The 23,484-nt window shown below is 48.7% G+C and overlaps 3 protein-coding genes across 4 annotated transcripts; 1 reads left to right on the top strand and 2 right to left on the bottom strand.

The window, feature by feature from the left end:
- TRAPPC4 (trafficking protein particle complex subunit 4) lies at positions 1-1,888 on the top strand. The gene is made up of 5 exons (XM_066334862.1): positions 1-305; positions 405-579; positions 660-763; positions 858-984; positions 1,412-1,888. The coding sequence occupies exons 1-5, from the start codon at positions 2-4 to the stop codon at positions 1,488-1,490; spliced, it is 789 nt and encodes a 262-aa protein (XP_066190959.1). The 5' UTR covers position 1; the 3' UTR covers positions 1,491-1,888.
- Positions 1,889-1,998: 110 nt separating this feature from the next.
- Positions 1,999-9,949, bottom strand: SLC37A4 (solute carrier family 37 member 4). Of its 2 annotated transcripts, XM_066334854.1 has the most exons (9): positions 9,749-9,949; positions 9,426-9,658; positions 7,873-8,116; positions 6,447-6,605; positions 6,026-6,111; positions 5,334-5,447; positions 4,985-5,050; positions 3,756-3,894; positions 1,999-3,478 (listed from the first exon to the last, which is right to left on the bottom strand). In XM_066334854.1, exons 1-9 carry the CDS (start codon positions 9,894-9,896, stop codon positions 3,312-3,314), a joined length of 1,356 nt encoding a protein of 451 aa, XP_066190951.1. In that variant the 5' UTR covers positions 9,897-9,949; the 3' UTR covers positions 1,999-3,311. The 2 variants fall into 2 exon arrangements, with proteins under 2 accessions (XP_066190951.1, XP_066190952.1); XM_066334855.1 differs by lacking the exon at positions 4,985-5,050.
- Positions 9,950-10,123: 174 nt separating this feature from the next.
- On the bottom strand, positions 10,124-23,194 carry HYOU1 (hypoxia up-regulated 1). Its single transcript, XM_066334832.1, has 24 exons — positions 23,009-23,194; positions 22,740-22,833; positions 21,834-21,912; positions 21,450-21,604; positions 21,278-21,354; positions 20,531-20,712; positions 19,845-19,960; positions 18,877-19,060; positions 18,343-18,477; positions 17,358-17,440; positions 17,127-17,259; positions 16,628-16,815; positions 16,241-16,379; positions 16,079-16,139; positions 15,689-15,771; positions 15,356-15,544; positions 15,007-15,203; positions 14,748-14,835; positions 14,105-14,227; positions 13,639-13,772; positions 13,252-13,336; positions 12,547-12,799; positions 11,622-11,705; positions 10,124-11,132 (listed from the first exon to the last, which is right to left on the bottom strand). Exons 1-24 carry the CDS (start codon positions 23,070-23,072, stop codon positions 11,074-11,076), a joined length of 2,985 nt encoding a protein of 994 aa, XP_066190929.1. The 5' UTR covers positions 23,073-23,194; the 3' UTR covers positions 10,124-11,073.
- Positions 23,195-23,484: the final 290 nt, after the last annotated feature.

Below are 23,484 nucleotides of genomic sequence, written 5' to 3'. Positions count from 1 at the left end.
GATGTCGGCGAGAAAGGAAGAGCCCGGCGTGGGGCGGGGGCGGGCCCCGCTGGGCGTGACGTCACTGCCGGGGCGGAGGCAGGGGCGCTGCGGGGCGGGGTGGGGAGTGCCTGTGCCCGGGCCGTTCGCTATGGCCATCTTCAGCGTCTACGTGGTCAACAAGGCTGGCGGCCTCATCTACCAGCTGGACCACTACGCGCCCCGCGCCGACACCGAGAAGACGTTCAGCTTTCCGCTCGATCTCGTCCTGCGCCCGCATGACGAGCGCGTCGTCGTCGCCTTCGGGCAGCGGGACGGCATCCGCGGTGCGGCGGGTGGGAAGGGCCGGCCGGGCCCGGCCGGGCCGGGTGAATCCGGGCTTACTGCCTGACAGACTGACTGATACCGCCGCGCTCTCCCCGCAGTGGGTCACGCCGTGCTCGCGATCAACGGCACCGAGGTCAACGGTCGCTTCACGGCGGACGGGAAGGACGTGCTGGAGTTCCTGGGTAACCCTGCCAACTACCCGGTGTCCATCCGCTTTGGCCGCCACCGGCTCTCCTCCAACGAGAAGCTTATGCTGGCCTCCATGTTCCATTCGTGAGTGAGAGTGGGCCGTGACGGGACGGGGGTGGCATGGGCAGGGGTGGTGAGAGGCGCTGAGGGGGTTGTCCCCACAGGCTGTTCGCCATCGGGTCACAGCTGTCACCTGAAGTTGGGAGCTCCGGCATAGAGATGCTGGAGACAGACACCTTCAAGCTGCACTGCTTCCAGACACTGACAGGTACCGTGGAGTCCTAGGCACCTAGCACCGCTCTGCTTTGTCAGGGCTGTCTCTGTGCTTGGCCTTACTTATGCTCCTGGCATTATGGCTCCAGGGATCAAATTCATGGTTCTTGCTGACCCAAGACAGACAGGGATAGATGCTCTTCTCCGCAAAATCTATGAGATTTACTCAGACTTCGCTCTGAAGAATCCTTTCTACTCCCTGGAGATGCCAATAAGGTAAGGAAAAGCCACTTTTAGTAATCTGGCTGCAACCCCTCATAGCTTTCTGCCCATACAGTAGCAAATGCAAACAGTCCTTAAGTAACAGAACTGGCTGCGGGAAAGGGAAGGAAGCCACAGTACACTGCTGCAGAGAGAGGACACAGACCTAAGCTCTTTCTAGTGCTGGCCCTGCTGGGGAAGTGGGAGGTGCACTTCCTTGGCACAAACCCTACTGTCCTGCTGTATATTCAGACCTATACAAGAAGTTTTAATCTTAACCACGGACCAAGGCAGACTGCGACAGCAGTCACATTGCTGTGTCATAACTTCCTGAATCTCTCCTTGAAGGATGCAGAGCCAAAGGATGTGAAGATCGTTTGCTGGGTTTGTTAACTCACTGCGGTAGGTTAAGTCATCCCTTTTGCTTTTCTGACTGTTTCAGGTGCGAGTTGTTTGATCAGAACTTGAAGCTTGCTCTGGAGGTGGCAGAGAAAGCCGGACCCTTTGGACCTGGATCATAGAGAAGGCCTTGCCTGTTGCACAGATTCATTCAGCTGAAGAGTGAGGCCTCTCTCTTCCCTGGCTGGCCTCTCACAAAGCTCCCCTCTCCACAGCAGAGACTGCACATCCCCAAAACACGCTTCAGTATCTCCCAAAATACCAGTTTATCCCCTTTGTTGTGAAACTTACCTTAAACAGATTCCTTAGCACTGTTTACATTGGGCCACAGGGCCTTATTTTGCTGTTGCAGCTCTGCTGCACTTGGGTGAAGGAGAAGGTGCAGGTCTGTGGCCTTACCACAGTCAGTGCTTTTCTTTCCTGTCATAAATGTACATACGTATTTTTCCTGTATAGGTCTAACTAACAGTCTTGCAGAGGGTTTCTGTATAGAAGTAATAAGTGTTTATTAACAAGGCAAGTGGCTGTTTGCTTTCTGTTGATTGGGGACATTTGTGCCAGTGGCACCTCAAGAAGATATGTGAGTTTCGGTGGTTTTGCTTGCATCACTCTCCAGAAGACAACCAGGGCCCTTGTGACACTGCTCCATTTTTATTTCACATATAGAAGAAGATCATGTAATTAAGTACAAAATGTAATTCACTTCCATTTTTTTAATTAAGGCTAGCTAACTACTCTTGCAACCAAAGTACTCAGCAAAGTACCTGCATGCAGGTTCTTTACGAGTTGAACCTGCCCTTTCAGGACCCTAAAACAGTAAATCCTTGTGGGGAAAAACAAGAATATTCAACAAATTCCTGGTAAAATACCTGAGTGTACTTATTGCAGGGTGCTAGGCCTGACTGCTAAGGCTGTCAGTGATGGCCCTGCTAAGGCTGACTCAGAGGCAGCTTGAGCCCCAGCCTGCAGCCATGGGAGATGCAACTCTTGACCAAAATTATCTGAGTCTTCACACCTTGTACTGAAAAAATACAAGCCAATGCTAGAAATACGGGTTATCATGAAACCCAGCTGCAGAAATTGTGGGTTGGTGGTGGCTGCTGTTGCAATTCCTGCTGCTGGGTTAGTTTTCCTCGCTGATTTGCAGAGCGCTGGCTACGATCTGCCTTGGCAGCAGCTGCCTCCCTTGCAAATTATTAACACTGTACACAGACTTCGCACCAGGATCAGTTCACTTAGCAGGAGCTTCTCTAAACGCCGCGAATTCCTTGGAAACATGCCTATTTCCAAATGCTGTGGAGAGCCCTGCCGCAGCACATCCCACTGTTCCACAGCAACACACTCGCTCCTCACTCCTAGCAACTAACCCCACGTACAGCTAAAGCCTTGCTGCTGTCAAAGCAAGCTGGACTGCAGTCATCACCACTCCCTTGTCTGCTGCTGTCATGTGGCTGGGCACACAGAGCTCATGCTGAAATGACCTGGGACAGCTGTGCTTATGGCAGATGGATGGGATGGACGCAGGCAGCAAAAGCTCGGTTCAGGGCCCCTGAGTAGCGAAGCTGAACTGATTAATGTCTCACTTAATGGCTGAGACAAACAATAATGACAGAACTAGAGGTAAGTGCACCTGAAGCTAGTCATTTCAGACCAATTGTAGTGGGGATGCTCGGGCTACAGAGCCTGCTTGCTTCATTAACAGTGCTGTGAGGAAGAGGTACAGTAAAATCATTGCAAATGTAAACTAGGTGAATTATCACATCTTGAGGGAAAAAGTGATCAGTAGCAGGAACTTTGTGCCTTCTGGCACCTGACACTGGATGAAAAGTTGAGACATTTATCTAGGTTGCAGCAATAGGTAAACTCACTCCTAGGCCAGTTAAACAAAAACGAGCATCATTCACATCAACATGGGAACATCCTTTCCACCAAGCAGCTTATCCTCAGTCAGCCTTCCTGGAAATCCGGCCCATCTTGGTGCGGATGTTTCGTAAGAAGAAGAAAGCCACTGTGCTAGCAATACAGATGACTTCAGCTACCCAGAAGGCTGTGGCCCAGCTGTAGTACTTGGCAATTGTACTGAAAGGCAGTCCAGCCAGGAAACCCCCAACTGTAACAAAAAACAAACAGAAAAAAAGCTAACAACACTTAGGCACTCCTATATTATCTATCAATACCTGCTTTTGCATATATAACAATTCCTCAGGCCTGGTTTGAAATTAAGCACAACACAAAACCTGTTGAGCACAGCAGGAAAGCATCCCTGAGGCTTCCAGCTCCATTATCTCCTTAGGTGCCTTCCCATGATCAGTAGCTTGGCTAGACCATGCTTTTTTAAGAACGTGCATGGGTTTTGTTTGTTTTTTTGGGAAACAGGTATTACTTACCATTGGCCATGAGGGCCACTATGGCATGGGAGGTGCCGCACAGGTTGGCAGGGGCACTTTCGTTGGCTATGACCCCAAACAGGGCAATTGGCCCATACGAGGAGAACCCAAACACAGCTCCCAGAGTCAGAATCCACAGCTGTCAAAGTAAGTTAAAATCAGAAACAGGATCTGTGAATCTCACCACTGTCAGTTAGCAACTGTTGACAATTCTCAGACTGTATATAGAGTTCCAGGGAGTTTTGACATTTTCAGACTGACAGCAGCACCCCAGCCTGCAGCCAGAAGAGCTCAGGCCTGTAGAGACTCCATGTCCACAAAGGCCAGCTGCAGCTCCACCACTCCATCTTGCCAGCCAGTGCAAGTGACTGGCTCCTCCCTCCCACAATTCTGCTCCCCATACCATGTAACACATCGTGTGCTGATTTGCAAGAAACAGAACATCAAAGAGAAGATGGCAATGAGCCTGTGAAATCATAGGAAAGAACTGTGAACCAGGTTGCTTTCATAAAACAATCCTGGAGCTACCAACTGAAAGCTTTTCTCAGTTCAGATGCATGGGACTGATCAGAGCGTGTTTATTTGTGAGACACCTCTTTCTGATAACCTCTATGTTACTAAACTGAGAAACCAAAAAAAACACCAGAAAACAAAAAAAAACAACAAAAACAAACCCACAAAAAACCCCAACAGTCTCAACTTGAGTGTTAGCTTATGCTCTAAGAAACCTATCTGGCCCAAAATTATCAGTCTCCTGTTTGCACAACAAAGGGTAAGTAACACCCCCACATTACAGCATGCTTTTAGAATTGCAAACAGCATTTCCAGGAGGAAGTAAGTGCCATCTTATTTTCCAGATGTGAAGCAAAAAGGAGTTAGGAAAACACTTGCCAGAAACTAAATAAGAATGCATCTGGCAGAGCAGAATCATTCTTTCTGATCTCACCCACAAGATCCCTTAGCTGGCTATATATTACCTGTATTACCTGATAAACAGAGGTCCTCAGAACCTCCTGTATAAAACTTAAAAGTTACATAGTTAGACTTTTTAAAGTCAGTTAGTGTACTCAAATTATTATAAGAAAATGTTTCTTTTACCAAACTTACAGTAATCTTTTCTCAATGCCCTGGTTCTAAGTTCTGAGGTGCTAACCAACCTCTCAGGATAGGAGTAAGGCAGACCAGGGAAAGAAGAAACAGGCAGAGGGAGAAAAAACGCAAGCAGAAACCTCATGTTCTTTTAGGCCTGTAAGATCAGCTAGAGGTTGCAAGGCTACAGTCCAGAAGTGGTTTTCCTGAAGAAGAAGAAAAAAAATGAAAGGAGAAAAGAAGCTTTACTTATGTAGCAATCAAAAGGGCAGATGCAAGTCACGTCTCATGCAAAGCCTAGAAGGCAGGCAGCCCACAACAACAGGACAGCAGGAGCACCCCAAGCCAGGCCAAGCCAGCCCTTCTCCATAGTGCAAAGAAAGAAACCCCTGGTAATGGTGAAGAAAACAATAATGTTCCCTTGTAATCAAACCTCCCCATTCCAGGGCTATCCCTGTAACTGATGGCCAGCTGCTGCATGTGAATTACCTTGGGAGAGTCACCCGTGACTGTGATCCGAAAGAGAAACATGGACACACACATCCCAGCCATCATGGAAAGCAGCAGTGCATGCCGAGGATTCCCATAGTTTGACAAGCCCACCTGAGACACAAGGAAGGAAAGCTGAGAGTCAGAAAATGGAGGGACTTCCTTTTATACTTGCAGTGACTAACACCATCCACAGCCCAGTCAGAAACATGGACGGCACATCAACAGCCCACCTGTTGGCATGCCTTGTTAGTGTGGTTTAAGGGCTGCACACAGTCAAACTGTGCTAAACAAAAGTTCTTAGTGATGAATGACACTTCAGTTATCAACCACTTCCACCCTGGATCTGGCTCCAGATCCCACCACTGGACTTAAATGTGGGGTTTTTTCCCAGCTAGAAGACAACTATCAGCAAACAGTTCTTCAACATGCAAATCTGGAAACCACAGTAAAGCAAACAAATTGAACAGATGAAACATCTCAAATCTGAGAGGCATACTGCAACCCCTAACATCAGCACACCTATTCCCCAGCATCTTCTGGAGTGTTTGGCAGCTGTGCCCATGCACATGGCAGAACTGAGTATGAGCTGGTTTCTCTGTGGGCACAGCACCCTGCCTGAGCACCTTAGTGAAGCAGCTCAGATGGCTGCTGTGTTCCCTGCCCAGCATTCCCGAGTGCACATGACTTACTTTTGCTACTGCTCTATCAGAAAGGTATCCAGCAGCAATGCTTCCCACCAGTCCTCCAATCTCCAAGGCACTCATATAGGAACTGCCTAGAACATACATGAAGCAAAGAACAGCCTATCAGATTTGGTCAAAACAAGAAAGCTGATGTGGGGTCCAGACCAGTCCCACTGCTGTAAGCTCACAGAGCACTTGAGCAGCTCTCCTGCAGGACCTCCTCCTAGGAAGGTCCTGGCACTGGGGTGCTTGGTGCATGCAGTAACTTCATCACTGAGTTATTTCAAAACCTATGTGTATCTAAGCAGACAACTAGGAGGTGGGCAAACAAGTCTCTCAGGTGGAAGGGCCCTCTATCCAGGTGATCTCTGGGCAACACCTCCAAGATTGCAGCCCCAGAGATTAATAATGCAGTTTTGCATCTTACCTACAAGCATGGACTGTCCCCTCTCCTGGATCAGGAAGAGCTGTCCCCAATCAGTACAGCAGGTTTTCACTCCAAAAACGACCAGGTAGCCTGTTGAGAGCACCCACAGGTATGGTGAGAGCAGCAGCTCTGTCAAGGTGCTGTTGTCACTGGAGGAACCTGTAGGAAGGTCAGGAGGAGCATTACCATAGCTCAAACCACACCAAGCAGCAGCCCAGCAGACAGTTCTGCAGGCAGGATCCAAGCATGAGAACATTCCCACACGTGGAGGTATTCACAGCTGCTGAATGGCAGTGAACGGCTCTACCTCCCCCTTGTTCTGGTGATTTCAGAATCTCTTCTGTCATTTTATCCCACATTCATTAAAGATTTGAAAAGAATAATCAAAACACTACTCCTAGTAATTTTCTGTATTGAAGTTGCCAGTAAATCCTTCACAAATGTTGCTCGAAAAATTACCTCCAGATTCTTTGGGAGTGTTTTTAAACTATGCCTGTGAAAGCCACTGCACAGACCCAAACAAAGATGCTTTCAGATGCTGCCTTGGTTTTTGCATCAGTCTTCCAGCAACACCAACAAACTTGCTCTCCCCAGAGAATGCTCTGGGGAAACAATATTCTTTTCTTATGCAAAGAGCTTAAGTCTGGCAGCACAGGCAGGATGGGACAGCATGGAACACAGGTTGAGTTTCTACTGGCCTTTAAAATCCTATTGAAAACCTGTGTTGCAATTCTCATCTACATGTTCTGCTTTCAGAGACGTGCCACACTCAGTGATCTAAATAAACATTTACTAACTAGATGTCCTAGGTTAGGACAGAAACACTGAGCAGAGTCCATCCTGAGCCAGGGGTCAAGAGAGCCTAAGGTGGGGTGAGGGGAGAACTGCCTGTCTGCTGCCAAAGCGGAGGAGCAGAAGTTCAGGCTTAAGGAAGCATTCCCTGCTGATGTACTTTTTCTTTCTCCACCACTCCACCGAAAGTGCATTCACAATCTGAGCACACAAGGCTCCAAGAAAACAAGGCTCCAAGTGATGCTGGTAACAGGAAGACATGACACATATGGGGAGAGTCCACCCTGAGCATCTCAGCAACACACAGATGTCTGCTGGCAGGCTAAGGAGCAAGGCTAACAGAGGGCTAGCAGCAGGCTTTCCCCCCACTCCGTCACGGCCTCAGGAATCCCTACACCAGCCCCTTCCCACAAGATCACAGTGGGCCTTGGTTTATACCATTTCTAACTTCAATTACCAGAATAAAGCTGCCAAAATCAACCCATTACCACACGCCTGCCAAACTGTGACTTCAGAAGTTGGAGAGGATGGGGGTGTCGGTGTGCAGAGAATGACACATCTGTACCAGAATTCAGACAGAAGGCACTGCATCTTCTCCTGTAGCTGCCTGCTTGCATCAAAGTCAAATGCTCACCTTTCTTCCCTTTCTTGGCTCCTTGTTCAATGTTGGGCAGCCCAACATCCGACGGCTCATTTTTAATCAGGACAAGGCAAACAAAAGAGACAACCATGCAGGTGAAGCCAGAGAAGGACAAAGTCTTGCGCCAATCGTAGTTCATAGACACAAGAGCAGCAACAATGGGACCTAAGCCTCCAGCCAAGTTCATGCTTGTAGACAGGACTGCCCACCAAGTCCCAAACTGGGAAGGCTCAAACCACTGTGCAACAAGAAAAACAGCATGAGGTGTAAGAAGAGTGACAGCACTCCTAAAAACCCTCCCGTGAGGCCCATGATGTGGGGTTGGGGCAATTCAGACACAGAACTCCAAAAGCAGGTAGAGGGAACGCCCATACCTCCCTACTTCAGTCATGCAGGGAACTCCAAATGTTACTCAAGTGTCAGCCATAAGAGCTTGACAGGTGCTTACACTGTGAGCCAGCTCCAAGTTATTTCCATTTACAGACCATGAAACTGAGACGTGGGGCAGGAGAGGCAAGTTCAAGAGCACATGGTTTTGCGTACTCCCTTGCTAGGAACAGCGTCCTCCTGGAGAGGTCGGCTGGCTCAGCAACTTGGATGGGTACACAGAGAGTCACAGGGTAACTTTAGGACTCGCTGTTGCATTAAGTATCAGACATGATGGGCTCCTTACTGCAATGAGCACTCCGAGCCAGAACAACTTGGGTGGTTCTTGTCAGCAGGAAAACGTCTGAGATCTACATTCATGAACATCTTCAGAAAACACCATGGCTGATATTTCTGTTATTTGGGCCCTTCTTTTCTATGCATTCAGCTGTCCTGGACAGCCCCTCTCCTTGTCAGTTAGAGGAGGCTAGGTGCCTCACAGAAGGGCCAGTAAAGTTGTTTATCTCTTCCCCACCCTGCCCCACAAGTTACATGCAGTACATTCATTCCTGGATTTTACATCTTCCATGTGGGATCAGCATAAAGCAAACCAACCTCCCTTCCTTCTGTCAGAGAGAGAAATCAGTCTGGTCCTTTCAGATTGTAACAAACCCCAAGTACATACAGCTTAGAGGCTTGTCTCACACCGCTCCTCCATCTCATCCAGTTTTCTACCTGAACCACCTGTGATTTGGGATTCCTAAGTTGCCCAAGCATGCAGACAAGGCTCACTGCCCCCTAACCCACAGCAAACCCTGACTTGCAGCAGCAGAGACAAGAAGTCCTATGTGCCTACACCTAAAATACTCCAACAAAGTCTATCTCTACGGGGCAGAACTCTGCTACCAGGAGATGTTACTCACCAAACTGAGGTACACTCAAGGCACATAGGGACAAGGGCTACAGACTGAATCTTTGCTAAAATAAGCAGATCCCCGTACACTGAAACTTGCTCCACAGGCAGCAAGAATGCAGATAGTGCTCTAGACCTCCTTGGCTGAGAGAGAGCAAGAAAAGCTGCAAGTCCCTCTGGATTCTGAGCAAACATGGCCCACACAGCCCTGATTCCAGGACAGGTCAAGAGAGCAGTGGCAAGTTCCCCCACCTTTCTCAGCACTCACCTTCCGCAGGATCTTCCCGCAGGGCGGCCAGCCCAGCCCCTGGGCCAGGCCGTTGAGGAACCAGAGCCCGGCGAAGGCCATGACGGTGGAGCTCCAGGAGAAGACCACGTTGACCAAGCCCACCATCAGGAGGCCGGAGGAGAAGAGCCAGCGGGCGCTCATCTGGTCCGAAAGGACGCCGCTGATGAACTTGCTGATGGCGTAGGCTGCAGACTGGCTGCTGGTGATAAGACCTGCGGCGGGCAGAGCCCGGAGGGTGCCTCAGCCCGCAGAACGGCCACCTCCAGGCCGGCGGGGCGGAGGGGACCGCGACCGACACTCACCCAGGTCGTCCTTCCCCAGCGGCACCTCGGCCATGACGGCGGGCATGACGAACGAGAAGGTTTTGCGGTTGAAGTAATAGAGCGTGTAGCCCACGAACATGGCCGCAAAGATGACGGCCCGGTAGCGCCCATAGCCGCCGGCCGCCATCGCGCCGCGCTGCCCGCGGGCCCGCAGCGCTCCGGGGCGCACGGCACGGGCGGGACACGCCCCCAGCCCCCGCCCCCGGTCCCGAAGCCCCGCCCCCGGTCCCGAAGCCCCGCCCCCGGTCCCGAAGCCCCGCCCCCGGTCCCGAAGCCCCGCCCCCGGTCCCGAAGCCCCGCCCCCGGTCCCGAAGCCCCGCCCCCGGCACACACAGCACCGCTCCGCACAGCCCGTCAGGAAGTGTCGCTTTATTTTTGGTTGAAGAGGCCAGAATGGAAAACAATGTCAGATGCACATTCGCAGCCGTCGGACCCCACTCGTGTGTGGCAGCAGCAGGGACGGTCCGAGGAGGCAGGAGGTCACGGCCAAGGACAGGGAAGGTCACACGATTAAGTCGTTCCAAGTGCACAAAATACCGAGGAAGGAAGGCAGTTGCCATTAGACTTTCCAGGTTTGGTTGATCTGCATCACTATCCTTGTGACTAACGACAGGATGTGCCAACATGGCCCATCTTTCCCTCTCCTCTGCATTCAATGTTGAGAAAATGGCTTTTCTGAACTTTTAAAACTATTAACAGAATCTTTTTGTCAAGTCTCACTTAATGGATTTTGGACTCTGCTACAGAGCACAGACAGTTTTAACAAGCAGCCTATGGAAAACAGACACAGCCATATCTCAAAGCACAGATAATCTACCTTCCCAATTTTGTTCCACCTTCCCATGTATACTTCCAAGTATTAATACACCTCCCACCAGCTGAAATCACACACTAAGTCAGGGCCTCAAATGCAAAGACAACTGCACTTCAGGTCTGTATCCTTCTGCAATCATCTTCACAAGAGGTGGGGCAGAGTTTATGTTCCAAGTTACTTCCTACACCTTAAGATGTTTCTTTACTGCTTTCTCCCCACAGGAAAGTCACTTTGGTGACTTCTGTACTCAAACAGAGACAATTCTTGGTGGGCAGTCAGCCACACATAATAGAAGAAAAACAAAAACCAATTCACTAAGTTAGTAGAGGCAAAATCTGCAGAAAGAACAAAAAAAATTTACATCTCTATCCCATTGTGTTGTCAGACTCTTGTTGTGTTCCATTTACATCATGATGAACCAGGTCCATAAGAAAAACAAGAAAGTAACTATGAAATAAATAGATGCTGACACTCATGGGATTTCAGGGTGTTACAATTCATCGTTTTTCCTGCTTTCTCCTCCAGCTTCTGCCTTCTCTTTTTTGGACCCTGTGTAATGAAACAAATTCAGTTTCACACCACAATGGTTTTCAGTGTGCAAAGCAGCACTGAGAGTTTCTGACATTTGCAAAATTTGCCACAAAACTTGCAGTCCACGGTACAGAGGTTTGGGGGTTGACACAGCTCCCTGGAGCTCAACACATGAACTCTGCCCCTGCTAACAGTGCTGCCCCAGCAGCAGGAGCAGCACAACAGCTCTCAGGCATTGCCCATCTCACAGCCATGGGACTGGCTGCAACCTGCAGGGACAGGGGCACAAAGCAGCAGTGGTGCATTAGAATTCCACTCTGAACAACAAAACCATAAGAACAGCAAGGAACCAAAATTTGTCTTCCTGTTTGCAGAATTAAGAACGGATCAGCGGTCACGGTTCTACCATCACACTGCCTCTTACAGCTAAAAATCTGCAAAGGAGCCCCCAGATACCTTACACTTGCCGCTCCCAAGTTCCAGATCATTAGCAAAACATTTACCCACCAGAGTCTGATCCAGGCTTATCATCTGTTGCTGCTTTTTCAGCTGTAGGAGGTTCCTTGGCTGGATCAATATCCTCCAGTTTGTCTATGTTTAAAGCAGAAAAACAAACAAACAAACAAACAAAAACCAACGTCAAGGGAGAACACAGAGCAGACAAGGTGCAAAAAGATTAGGTGAGTAAAGGTGAGGTTAAACCAGCCAGCTGTGGTACCTCAGCAGGACCATGATAGTTCACTCTCACAGCGGATCACTCTACAACACTCAAAGAGAAGCACCACAAAACTCCTCCCTATTCCCCTCTGAGTGCCAGGCTTTATGTCCTCAGAAGCCCTGGAGACTGACTGGTTGCACAGGCAGATGACCTTTGGAACTGTGACTATGAGCAGAATCCCATACTCAGACCAGAGGAATCAACAGGAATGCAGACAAACAGCACTCCAGATTCAAAAGGACCAGGGCACTTGGGACCTGAGGATCTTAGAAAGTTCAAAAAACTCTAAGTTCTAGTGGCCGAAGAGTTTTTTCCTGTGGTTGATCTAGACAACAAACCTTTCTCATCAACAATTCATTCTACTCATTTATCTAGGACAAGACCTTAAGTATTTGGCTCTGTACATCAAAGTGCAGTCAATGGCTTACCTTTCCTAGAAGTCAACAAGCTAGCAAGACAGGTACTGACTATCCTGGGAAATTTATAAATTATTTCTGCTTCTTCACAAAAAAAAAACCAAATTAATGGTGGGAGGGGAAAAGGATACTGCAATACATAGATTTCCCATCTGTCTTTGAAAACGAAGAGCAAACTCAATCTCACAGTTAACTACTGTCCTCCCTTCTTTATCTCCTGTTCAGTCAAGACAAACACCATGTGTTACATGTGGTAATTATACAATAGGGAGCTATATGCTCCAAGCCTGCTACTTACCTTCTTGTTTCCCCTCCGTGGGAGGGATAGTATTCTCAGTCTCAGGGGCTGCTGTAGTATTCTTGCCCGAATCAGTTTTTGTGGCATTCTTCTCTCTTTTGGGTTTGGGTTTTGCAAACTTGGCTTTATTCAGGAGATACTGCACTTCCCTGTCCAGGGCTGCTATCTTGAGCTCTATATCTTTAGAGAGCAGCACAGGTTTCTCAGTAGGAGTAAGCTTGTTCTGTTCAGCCAGTGTCTCATTTTTCCAAATCTGTGGGACGCGAGGGAAGAGGTGCTTTTGGAATGCTTCTGTGTTCCAGGAACTGCTGTATATCACAGTATCTCAAAGTCACTGCCCCTGGCTATTCTGCTTTACTCAGCACAGCTCTCCTTCATGCTACATTTCTACCAACCTCTCAGTTACCCAGACATAAGACAAGGAGGAACAAAACCCAGCGCCCGCCTTTAAAAACTGAGCGCAGTCAGATCACTGGGCTCCACCCCCACCCTGGAGACAATTCCAAATGCAATACAGGAACCATGACTCCCCATAGACACAAAGGGGTTAGGCTGGGCATTAGGAAACACTCGAACACACAAAAGGTTTGCTGGTGGCACGAAAACAAAACATGCATGTTCTACTCCATGACCTTGAGTGAAGGTATAGGTCATAATGCAAACTGCCACCCCACCCTCCCCCAGCATCACTCCATCCTTCAGTACCGTTGTTTCATTGATGGCTTTTTCCAGTGTACTCAGTTCCACTTCTGTGAATATCTGGTCAGATTCTGGAATCATTCGGGCTCCCCTTGTAGATAAGAAATCTTATTTTTGTTAAGCCAAGCAGACTGCACTTTGGCAACTCTGTGGTTACAGCACCAGTAACACAAAAACATCACAATAACCATGCTGGACCCTTCCTGCCCCCCATTCTGGACAGAGCTCACATGCACCTGCTCACAGGTCCTGCAGAACAGGACACCAGGGAGGAGGTTCTATTCGGCTTTTTCAGGAAGTGTCACTGACTTTCACATCCACTCTGGTCTCATTCTGCTGGCAGCTCATACATGACTGGTTGCATGACATTCCTTCCCAAAAGCCTGTCCTTACCTAAGAAAGATGGTGGAGTGATTGAGCAGACTTTCCAGAGCAGCCAGGCGTTCTGGCCACTTTCTCCTTTCCTCAACACGGAAGAAAAGGTTCCTACAAAGCTTTTTCAGCTCTGAAAGCTTGTCTTTCAGCTCCTGAAAACGGGAGAGAGGAGAAGGCAGTTAGTCAGATCACTGTCTAACATTGGCAACTTCAGAAGTTACAACTGCATTTGCTTTTCACTCTATCAAATACACCATTTCAGTGCAGTAAAAAGAGCCCCAGAACTAAGCTTTCAGTCAACAGGTTCCCGCTAAAGCTCTTGTAGAAACATCAATGGCTGGGACAACTTCTTATTTTGTTCTGTACATAATGTACTAAGAAGCAAGAAACTCTCAAGAACCAGATTACAAATGCTCTGTCAGCCTCTGTGGTCACTTCCATGTCAGTGACAGCTGACTGGTATCCTAACTGCACACAGCAATACCTTTGTTGCAGCTGCATAGCCCTCCTCCTCCATCCAACTGGAAGCCTCACTAAGCTTTTTGGAAATTTCTTCTCTCTGCTCTTCTGTTGAGACAAACTGATACTCCTCTTGGTAAAGCTTGTCCTGGAAAAAACAGAGCAAGCACTCTGGTCAAACACCACTGAGCCTGCAAGCATAAAAAGACCAGAGCACTCACTTGCAACTGGCCTGGAGTACTGCCTGCAGTCTCCCAAATGTGAGTTCTGCTCCTAGCATTGCCAGGAGCACTATAGTAATACACCAGGCACAGATCCACCCACATCCCATGATGGTAGCACTGCAACAGTCATTATTTCACATTCACTTAACACTAGTTGCTTCTTCTGCACAACAGCTCCAGAGAAGCTGTAGCTTCTTTACAGTCTGAGGGCAATTGTTCAAAGTGTTAGACATGCTGAAGGGAAGCTTCATTTTGTATTGAGGAAACAGGGGCCTGGGAAGTCTAATAGCATTAGAAAAGGTGACCAAAAGACAAAACCTGGGCTCTTCAAATTAGCTTTTCCCCCAGCTCAAACAACTCCTCTGCACTCAGATCAGCCAAAAGCTGTGCAAAACACTGCTACTGCTCTCCTGGAATTCTCATTTCTTCATATCCCTCTCTTACCTGGGTCTCAAAGATGAATGACTCCAAGCTGTTGGCTGATTTTTCTCTTTCCTGTTTCTCTAGATCTCTAATCGTCAAGTCTTGGAGTCTAACATGCAAAGAGAACAGAAATCAAAGGTAGCAAGTGCCTTTGGTTGAGCAGCACATCCCACATGCTGGCTTCTGAGGTCAGCAGCACTCTGTGTGAGCCTTCACCATCCCAAAGCAATTTACTTCCTTTATTTAGAGTTCTAACTCAGCAGAGCCATATCAAACCTACTTTTTCATTGAGCTCTTCAGTTCGTATTCCTCCAGGTCAAGCACATCATTTACATCCAGCTCCATGGTGATCTCATGGACAAGCTTCTGCTTCTTGGGTGCTTTGATCTTCTCTTCCTCTGTTTTGCTAGCTGTGCTGTCACTGGAACTTTTGGACAGTTCTTCCTCTTTTGCCTTTTCTCTGTTTTCTTTGGGACCCTATAACACAAAGTACGTTCTCAAGCAAGGGAACAGATTTTCAGATTCTGCAACTCTTTTCAAAGGCAGGGAACTTCAGAGAAAGGAAAATTCTACTGAGGAAATGCCATTTCTTAGGTACTAAAACCAGTCCCATTCCTTCTGATGCTCACCTGAGGCTCTAATTTCTCGCCTTCTTCGTTTGTCTGTGACTCTGCTTTTGGAGATGCAGTTTCTGCCTGACCTGAAGACTGCTGTTTCTCTTGTCCCTGCTCTCCACCAGCATCTACAGTATGGCTTTTCTGGTCTTCTTTCTCCCCCTGATCCTCTTTACCTGTTTCTGCTAGGCTCTCTTCCTCTTCCTGGTCATCACAAGCAAGTAAAGGGGAAAGAAAAACAGCATTTTAATTCCCTGCAATGTTTCACCTGTAGAACAGGTAATTCTACGTAATTGCCACAGCAAGACAAAAGGGCTTCCTTCCAGTAGCAGTCACCCTGGGGCTCACCTGAATTGAGTCTGTCAGGTTCTCTCCGGTCTCCTGCGTAGGGCCACCACCCCCAAACAGGCTTGAGATAGTGTTTCCAAGTTCTGTTGATGGGACACAAAAAATTCAGAACGTTACATATCCAGAGGAAGAAAGTAATCTTCAGCTCTCAGTCCTTCCCCTCACAACTGCAATGGTCACCAAGGGGTTGCCTTGGTCATGTAGGTGAGCTTCACACACTCCAGACTCATACTTCTCCAACCTGTGTGTCCTTGTGCGCATAGACAGCCATACATACAGCCAGAATGTGTGATTTTTCCCCCCAACCCCAAAGAAACACAAGGCTTGTAATTATTTCAGCTACTACAGGTAACAAAACAACCAATATGACTATCAAAGTTCCACATTTACTTGTCAGTGTTGACTCCTCCTCCAGCTTGTCATCCACCAAGGTCTCAAATACCGATTCCACCTTGGAAATAGAAGCTCAGGATTACTTTTAAGCAGGAACCAGAGAGAGGGACAGAACTGAAAAATACATCAGCTGACAACATCTCAATGGGTGGTGCTTACCCGGTCAAGACTCAGTACGCCACTCTCATCCATGTTGAAATGTGCTTTGATGCCTTTGGATTCATAGTCTGAGTGCTTCTTGAAACTGTCTCCAACTCCCTTTAGCCTCACAGTAGTGAGATTGAGAGAACCAAAAACTCTGATGACACAGAGATAAAAGCAGAGAGAGAACTCAGGATAATAGTGCTGTGGAACAGCCAATCCCTGCTCTCGCTCATGCTGGTGGTGATGGGCAACTGCAAAAACTGGCAGGGCTCAGTTTGCTAAAGAGCATGCAGCTCAGAGAACAGATGTGCCAGTGCCAGTCAGACACACTGGCAATACATTTCCAGCTAAGCAAGTTGCATTGCCACCAAGCTGCTGGCTCGGGTGCTGGGCTCAACTCACCGCAGGTCATCCTGGTTCAGGAATGTCAGATCTCCATAGTTGACATAGAACTCAAAGTCATCTGTGTAGCGGTTGAAAGTGATTACTTTCCGCTGGGGATAGGGTGCCATGCGCTGGAACAAAATCCTCTTGTTATGCTTTAAACTCCTGGATTTATCATCCTCCTCAACTTCACGAGTGAACTCCACCTGCATCACAAACGGAAAACAAGACTCAGCAACTGCAAACTGTGGCATTTTACACCAGCAGTGTTCAACTGCTCTGCCTCATGCAAAAGCTGGAGGGCAGGCAAATATTCCTCAACTGACATTTGCATATGCCTGGCTCCTTGGAAAGTGCACTTCTATTACAAAGACGACTTCCTTCTGCCTTCTTTATTAGATTGGCAGAAAGATCTCCAGAGCTTCCATACTCTAAAGAAGCCGAGAGGTTCCAACCTGGATCACTTCTGCCAGCACAGCCCCATATCTTGCACAAGAGATGCAAAAACAAAGGTTACCTGGATAGGAAACACAGCAGCATCCCGAACAATGAAGGGCTTCACCTTAAAGGCTTTGCTCAGAGCAGCTGCCTGGTAGACTGCACCCATAGCAGCAGCCTCGTCGGCATTGATATTCTTGCCCAGCTCTTCTCTACAAAGTGAAAAGCAACAGACATGAAGTTTACAGCCTTTACATAAACAGCAGCTTGTCAATGGGAGACAGACTAGAAGGGGGCCTCACATACTCACTTGCCCACAGCTTTCAGCAAAACCTCCTGCACTTTGGGGACCCGTGTGGCACCGCCAACTAGAATCACCTGGTCAATTCCATCCTAGGGATTGGAAACAGTCACCTTGTCTTAAGAAAGCAATTTTGGAAAGCTAAGTCCAGGGCTTCCTTATGGTCCTTCCCCAGTCACCATGTGCTGACATGGTGCTCTAAGAACACCCACACTACACCCTACTGTCCTTGTGCAGGCCAGCACCCAACAGATCTCAGATGGACATCAGCCATGCCAATAACGAGGCACCGGGGGTCAGGTCTGTCAGACAGTGGCAACATGCCCGAGGCTTCAAGCCACCTGACACATGGGACTTGATTCAAAATCAGACAAACTACAGCCCAATGCCATAGGAGACAATGACCCCAAGATGCAGTTGGATCTGAACAGACAGAAATCCAGACCCTAAGAAAAGTACCTCAGTGTCTTGCATTGAATATCAGAGCCCAAAGCTGCTCTAAAGTCGTGGCACCCTAGAAAGTGAGCATTTAACCCACAGTGACTCCCTCCAAAGTACTGCCTCAGGTTTGGTCAAACTGCAGCCCACAACAGGGCTCCCTTTAGGCAGCATGCAAAGGAGAAGCCCGAACACCCATAATTCTGTTTCCAGACTCATTCAGTTAAAACTTCAGGAGTGAAACCAGGACCAGTATTCAAGATAAAAAGAGGAAACATCATAATTTCAAACCTACAGCACAAGGGTGAAGTGTTTTAAGACAAAGAAGCCCCTCTTCCAAATCCCTAATTTCTGGTGTATATTACAGGGGAAATGTGACACACTCCCGCTTGACACTGCAGCAGGCAAACTTTGTAGCACCAACATCACTGTCACCATAGCAGGCATCTACCTCCTAACAGTTCTGATAACACAACCACCGATGCCTTAATCATAATGTGGCAGCAGCTCCACACACGGAAGCTTCATGTTTGGTAATGCATTTTCTTAAACACACCATGTTCATCTCTGCGCTACTCAGAGCCTGCTGCACGGGTCCTGGGACGCGCTTGAACAAGTCATGGCACAAATCCTCAAATTCTTGTCTTGAGACCTTGGCTTTGAAGTCTATGTCATCCAGCAGTCCCTCAATCTGTTCAGAAAAAAAACACAGGCAACATGAAATTAATTGTGGAGCACTTTCCAAGCAAAATCTTTGACCAGTGTGCAAAAAATTTTAGCTTTTGTAACACAAAACAGGCCTGACCACATTCATCTGAACCCTACCATTGCTAAGGTGATGAGAGGATGGAACATGGGTGTAACGGACAGCTTCTCTCAGTGAAAGTTTATTTAACATACTTGACACGAATAACTCTTCTTCAATCCACTCAATCACCGGTGCTACCAAGCGGGCACAAGCTGAGAGGGACCACCGGGAGCGATGCTCCTCAGCAGACCTGTGCTGCAGAGGGACAGCGTTCCCTTACACCAGTCCTCAACCCACCCCACACTTTGCCCCAGAAAAGCAGGAACCCCCAGCAGGTCAGACCTGCGCCATGTGGTCAGCATTTGCACTCAGCACAGTTTTCAGGCGGTTGGCCTCCTTCAACAGTTTGGCCATGGCCCGAGGATTTTTCCGGACGTCTTTTGAAGGGTGCTGCTCATTAAACAGTTTTGCCAAGTAGTCCCGGAGACGAAGCTCCATCTCTAAACCTCCAAGAGTACGGTCAAACCTGAGCAAAAGAGTGAACAGAGGTGTAATAACTGAAACCAATTTGAAGGACAAACAAATTTCATGTATTATTTCGCAAATATGCAGAGCAGCAAATGGTCAAAAGTAGCCGCAGTATTATCAGCTGTGATGACTGTGAAAGCATAAAGGCTGTGCCCAAAATAAGACATTATAATGAAAGAAAGAGAGATAGAAATAAGAAATAAGAGATTCACCACCACAACAGCCTTTCAACAGGAAATTTCAATATATTTTAGGTAAATGTCTTATTACGAAGCATGTCAAACATCTGAGAAGACAAAGAACAACTGTATCAGGTCCCAGGTATTTTCTTGAAAACAGCAATCTAAATGTTTGGAATTAAAATTGCTGGGCTGGGTACACACAGCATCCCCCTCTTTATTTGGCACTGCATTAAGTACACTGCATTTTCATTCCTCTCTAGAAGTATATTCCTCTTCTTTCAACCGATACACTCTACAAGATTATATGAAATGGAATAGGCTTACATGGCTTGAGGCTATCAAATGCAAGCCTAAAACAAACTAAGTACACTGGATCTCTCTTAGGGTGCTGGAAGTTCTGTTACCTTCTGCAAAAGACAGAAACACCAAATTATTCCCAACCGGAGCTTTCTTGCTCCAGATGTTTCCCCCTCAGCCATCCAAATTACTGTACTGAAGCCTCACTGCAAAATTCTACATGATGAAGAGATTGTGAAACAAATGGGTTTTTTTTCCTGAGACCTGTGGGTGGAATTTGTGCAACTCATGTGGAATTCTTACCCAATGCCTTGGATCTGCAATTGAGGTTGGGTTCCCAAGTCCTTAGTTTTCACTGTCTGATATGTAACAATAGTACAAACAGTGCTTCCTGCTCCCATGTCGTAAAACATGATATTCTGAAAAGAAAAGCTGGGACAGTGAAGTAGAAACACCTGGATAGTCCCCAAAAATAAGGAAAGAACCCTTTCAGTGTGATACAGGCCACAACTATCCACTCCCTGGACTGACTTTATACCCTAAGGGCAGGACTCCTATTTTGACCAAACACGGGTGACGTTCAGGGTCAGGTTTGACAGGAGACCAGAAAACTTCTAATCTATTTCATAGTTCAAAATCCTTAGTTTTGCTCTTTCTTCAGCCTCAGAAAAATCAAGTAATTCTGAGTCAGTGTTCCAATACTTCAAGTAATCGCTGCTGTTATTTTCCCCAACTGATGGGCAAGGAACAAATACAGGTTTACAAAATGGGAACTCCCAGGACCTGTCCTCACTCCAGCAGCTTTCAGGCTTTGCCATACATGCACACAGGGTTTAATATCTTTGTCTTGCTGGTGAACACATGAAAACGGAGGAGATTGCTTGATCACCAGAATTCACTTAAAAGTTTTCTGGATTTTTTCTGCAGCACTTTTTCCCTGGCATGCAGGCAACTTGGCAAGACTCTCTGCATCTCCCAAATGCACCTACCTGTGCCGTGGCATTGATGTCTTTCCTCCTAAAAACCCCATAGTTCAATGCTACAGCTGTGTTGTCATTGATCAGCTGCAGCACCTTGAGGTCAGCCATGTGGGCAGCGTGCAGCACTGCTCTCCTCTCTGCTTGGTTGAAGTAAGCAGGAACTGTGATCACTGCATCTTTGACGGGCTGCTCTGAAACAGTTGCAGGGAACTCTGTCACAGTGCAGCCAGATGCAAAGACTTGTTGAGATGCAGTGATAGCAGCAAACCCAGAGCACCCAAGGGGAAGACTCGCACACAATGTAACCCTGCAGCAGCAGTCAGGATCCCTAGGGACAAATCTGTGTATCCTGCTGAAACCAAGCAGACCTGGCACATTTGCACAAAGCCACAAGTCTACTGACCTCTCTCAGGATACTCACAAATGCTCTGGGTAGCCTTCCACTTTAACAAATAATATCTTCGTGCAGCTTTACATTGTCACTGGATAATATTTACTCTCCAGTAAAAAGTCTTTGGACTGGCTGTAATGTCACTGACCACATGACAAAGCCTCCTAGTAATTTATCCAAGATCCCAAACTTGCATCATATTAGAAACAAATGATAACTGGATAGCTACTAAGTCTTGCTTACAGCCAACAGCTGGAGAGGACCAACATCCTGTTTCTAAAATCCCTGAGTTTCTGAATGCTTTCTGTCTCTACTCAAATTCTATAGTGTATGAACACGTACAAACAAGAAAAAGCTTTTCCAACCTGCAAATTCCTCAGCCAGACCACGTGAATAATTCAGGACCATCCCCAGCATCTCCTCGGGAGAATACTGTACAGTTCTACAATGGGAAAGAAAATGATGGCATCAACAGTGAGCCGCAGGAGCCTGGTAGCTGAAGTCCATCCCACAAAGACCCTAAAAGCAGCCACTTACGGGGACAACTTGAAGATAACAGTCTGTCTTGTCTCATCCTTCACCAGCTCGTGCTCTGGGAATCGGGACTGGTACAGTGCCACGTGGGGATTATCGATCCGCTTACCCAGCAGATCCTGGAAGTATCGGAATGCCACCTTGGGCGTCCTTATGGACTGCAGAAAAAAATCCCACATCACTCACTTGCACTCCTTCAGTTACACTGTTCTCAAACCAACCTCTCCCACACTATGTGGGGAACAACTCTTGCTATGGGAGTAGGAGCACACAGCCACTACACAAAGCCAGTAACACATCGAGATGAGAAGCGCAGGACAATAAAACACTGGCTCAGACATTTATCACGACATGGGATACGTGCATTCTGCAAACAGGAACTCTTACCATCCCCAGCGCGCCATCACCAAAGAGACGCTCATTCTCCTTCAAGGAAACAGCCACGGGTGTTTTCCTTCGTGATTCCCTGAGGAGAGAGAGGGAGGAATAAACCAGTTGAGACAGATGAACATTCCAGTCTCCAGTAATGTTATTCCCATTCCAGGACTAAGGAAAAGTGCTTGGATACCTGCTGTGGAGAGGGGAGTCAGCTTCTACTCAGCTGAGTGACTAGCAGAGAAGCCCCACCTGCACACCCTTCAGTGCTTTGATGAAACTACCTTTTGCTTTGCTTCACCCATAAGGAAGGCAAGACAGTTCCCTCACTCTAGCTATAACTGCTGAATTTCAGGGAGGTAGGTTGAGAAATCTCCTTGTTATCTCCCGACTCCCAGCAACCAGGGACATTCCTATGTCCTCTTTCACCTGCAGATTCTTCACTCAGTGGCTTGAGGATAGGCTGCAGCAGCAGCTGAATGCAAGAGATTCACCTGTGTTACAAGTACGGGCTTCGAAGAGCTGCAGCAAAACAAACCTGGCTCTGGGCTCCCTTGTGGGGAACTAAGAATCAGGGGACAGGTGGGAACTGGGTTTGCACACAACGTGTCCTTAACCACGTGGGCTTTCGGCACTCGCTTGAAAGGTACCCAAAGAGCACCCAAACACCTTAAAGGTGAGTTAACAAACTGCCCTGGCGACGCCCCACAGCTGCCCACCTGGGGTACGACTGAGTCACAAGCCTGCACGGGAGGACGGGATCCTTCCTCTGGCAACAGAGGGACGGCCGGGTCCCAGCCACCCTCCTCTTCCGCCCGCTCCCGGCGCTGGTGGCGGGCTACAGCCGCGGCAGGACAGACCGGATCCCCCCCGGTACCCCTCCCACGGCAGCACTCGGCGCGCTGAACAGCCGCTCACTTGTTTAGGACGATCTCCATAGGCACCCCAGGCTTCACGATGGCGATCTTCATCGACTCGCTGCCCACGTCCACCGACATCACCGCCACCGGCTCTGAACACAAACTCTCGGTGAGAACCTGCTCCCGATGTGGGCGGCCGAGACAAAGACGCGCCTCGACGGGGCGCTGGGGTGGCACTTCTCCCCGACGGCCCCGCACCGTCGGCGTCGTGGCCCAGGCTAGGAGAGCTCGGGGAGCCGCCGCCTCCCCGCACCGTCCCGCACGTACCTGAGGCGGGCAGGAAGCAGAAGAGAAGCAGCCAGGGCAGCGCCCAGCCGGGCAACCGCGCCATGCCCGGCACCCCTCGGTTGGACTCGGCTGGGTTCGGTTCGGCTCGGCACGGCACTGGCCGGCTCGGCTGCACTCGGCCCGGCCCGGCGCGCGGAGCAGCCCCGCCGCGGCGGCCCCGCCGTCTGGCCCCGCCCCCGCACTCACGCGGCATGCGCCCATTGGCGCGGCTGCCAAGGCTGGCTCCGCGCGCCAATCCCGGAGCGCGCACGCGGCCATTGGGCCACGTCGAGGGAAGCCGGAAGCAGTCACAAACGGGAGCTGCAAACCCATTGGCCAAGAGCACCGGCGGCGGGGCCGCGGGGCTGGCCTGAGCGGCGCGCGTGCTGGCATCACGCGTGCGCTTGCGCGCGCGCCGCACGGCAACTGAGCCACGTGCGATCCCTCCGCACTGTGTGCGCCCCCTGGCGGCCGAG

Source organism: Sylvia atricapilla, chromosome 23 (genome assembly GCF_009819655.1).
Source record: "Sylvia atricapilla isolate bSylAtr1 chromosome 23, bSylAtr1.pri, whole genome shotgun sequence".
Lineage (NCBI taxonomy): Eukaryota > Metazoa > Chordata > Aves > Passeriformes > Sylviidae > Sylvia > Sylvia atricapilla.
Note: the sequence above shows the minus strand (reverse complement) of the source record. Positions and strands in the feature narration are given on the sequence as shown.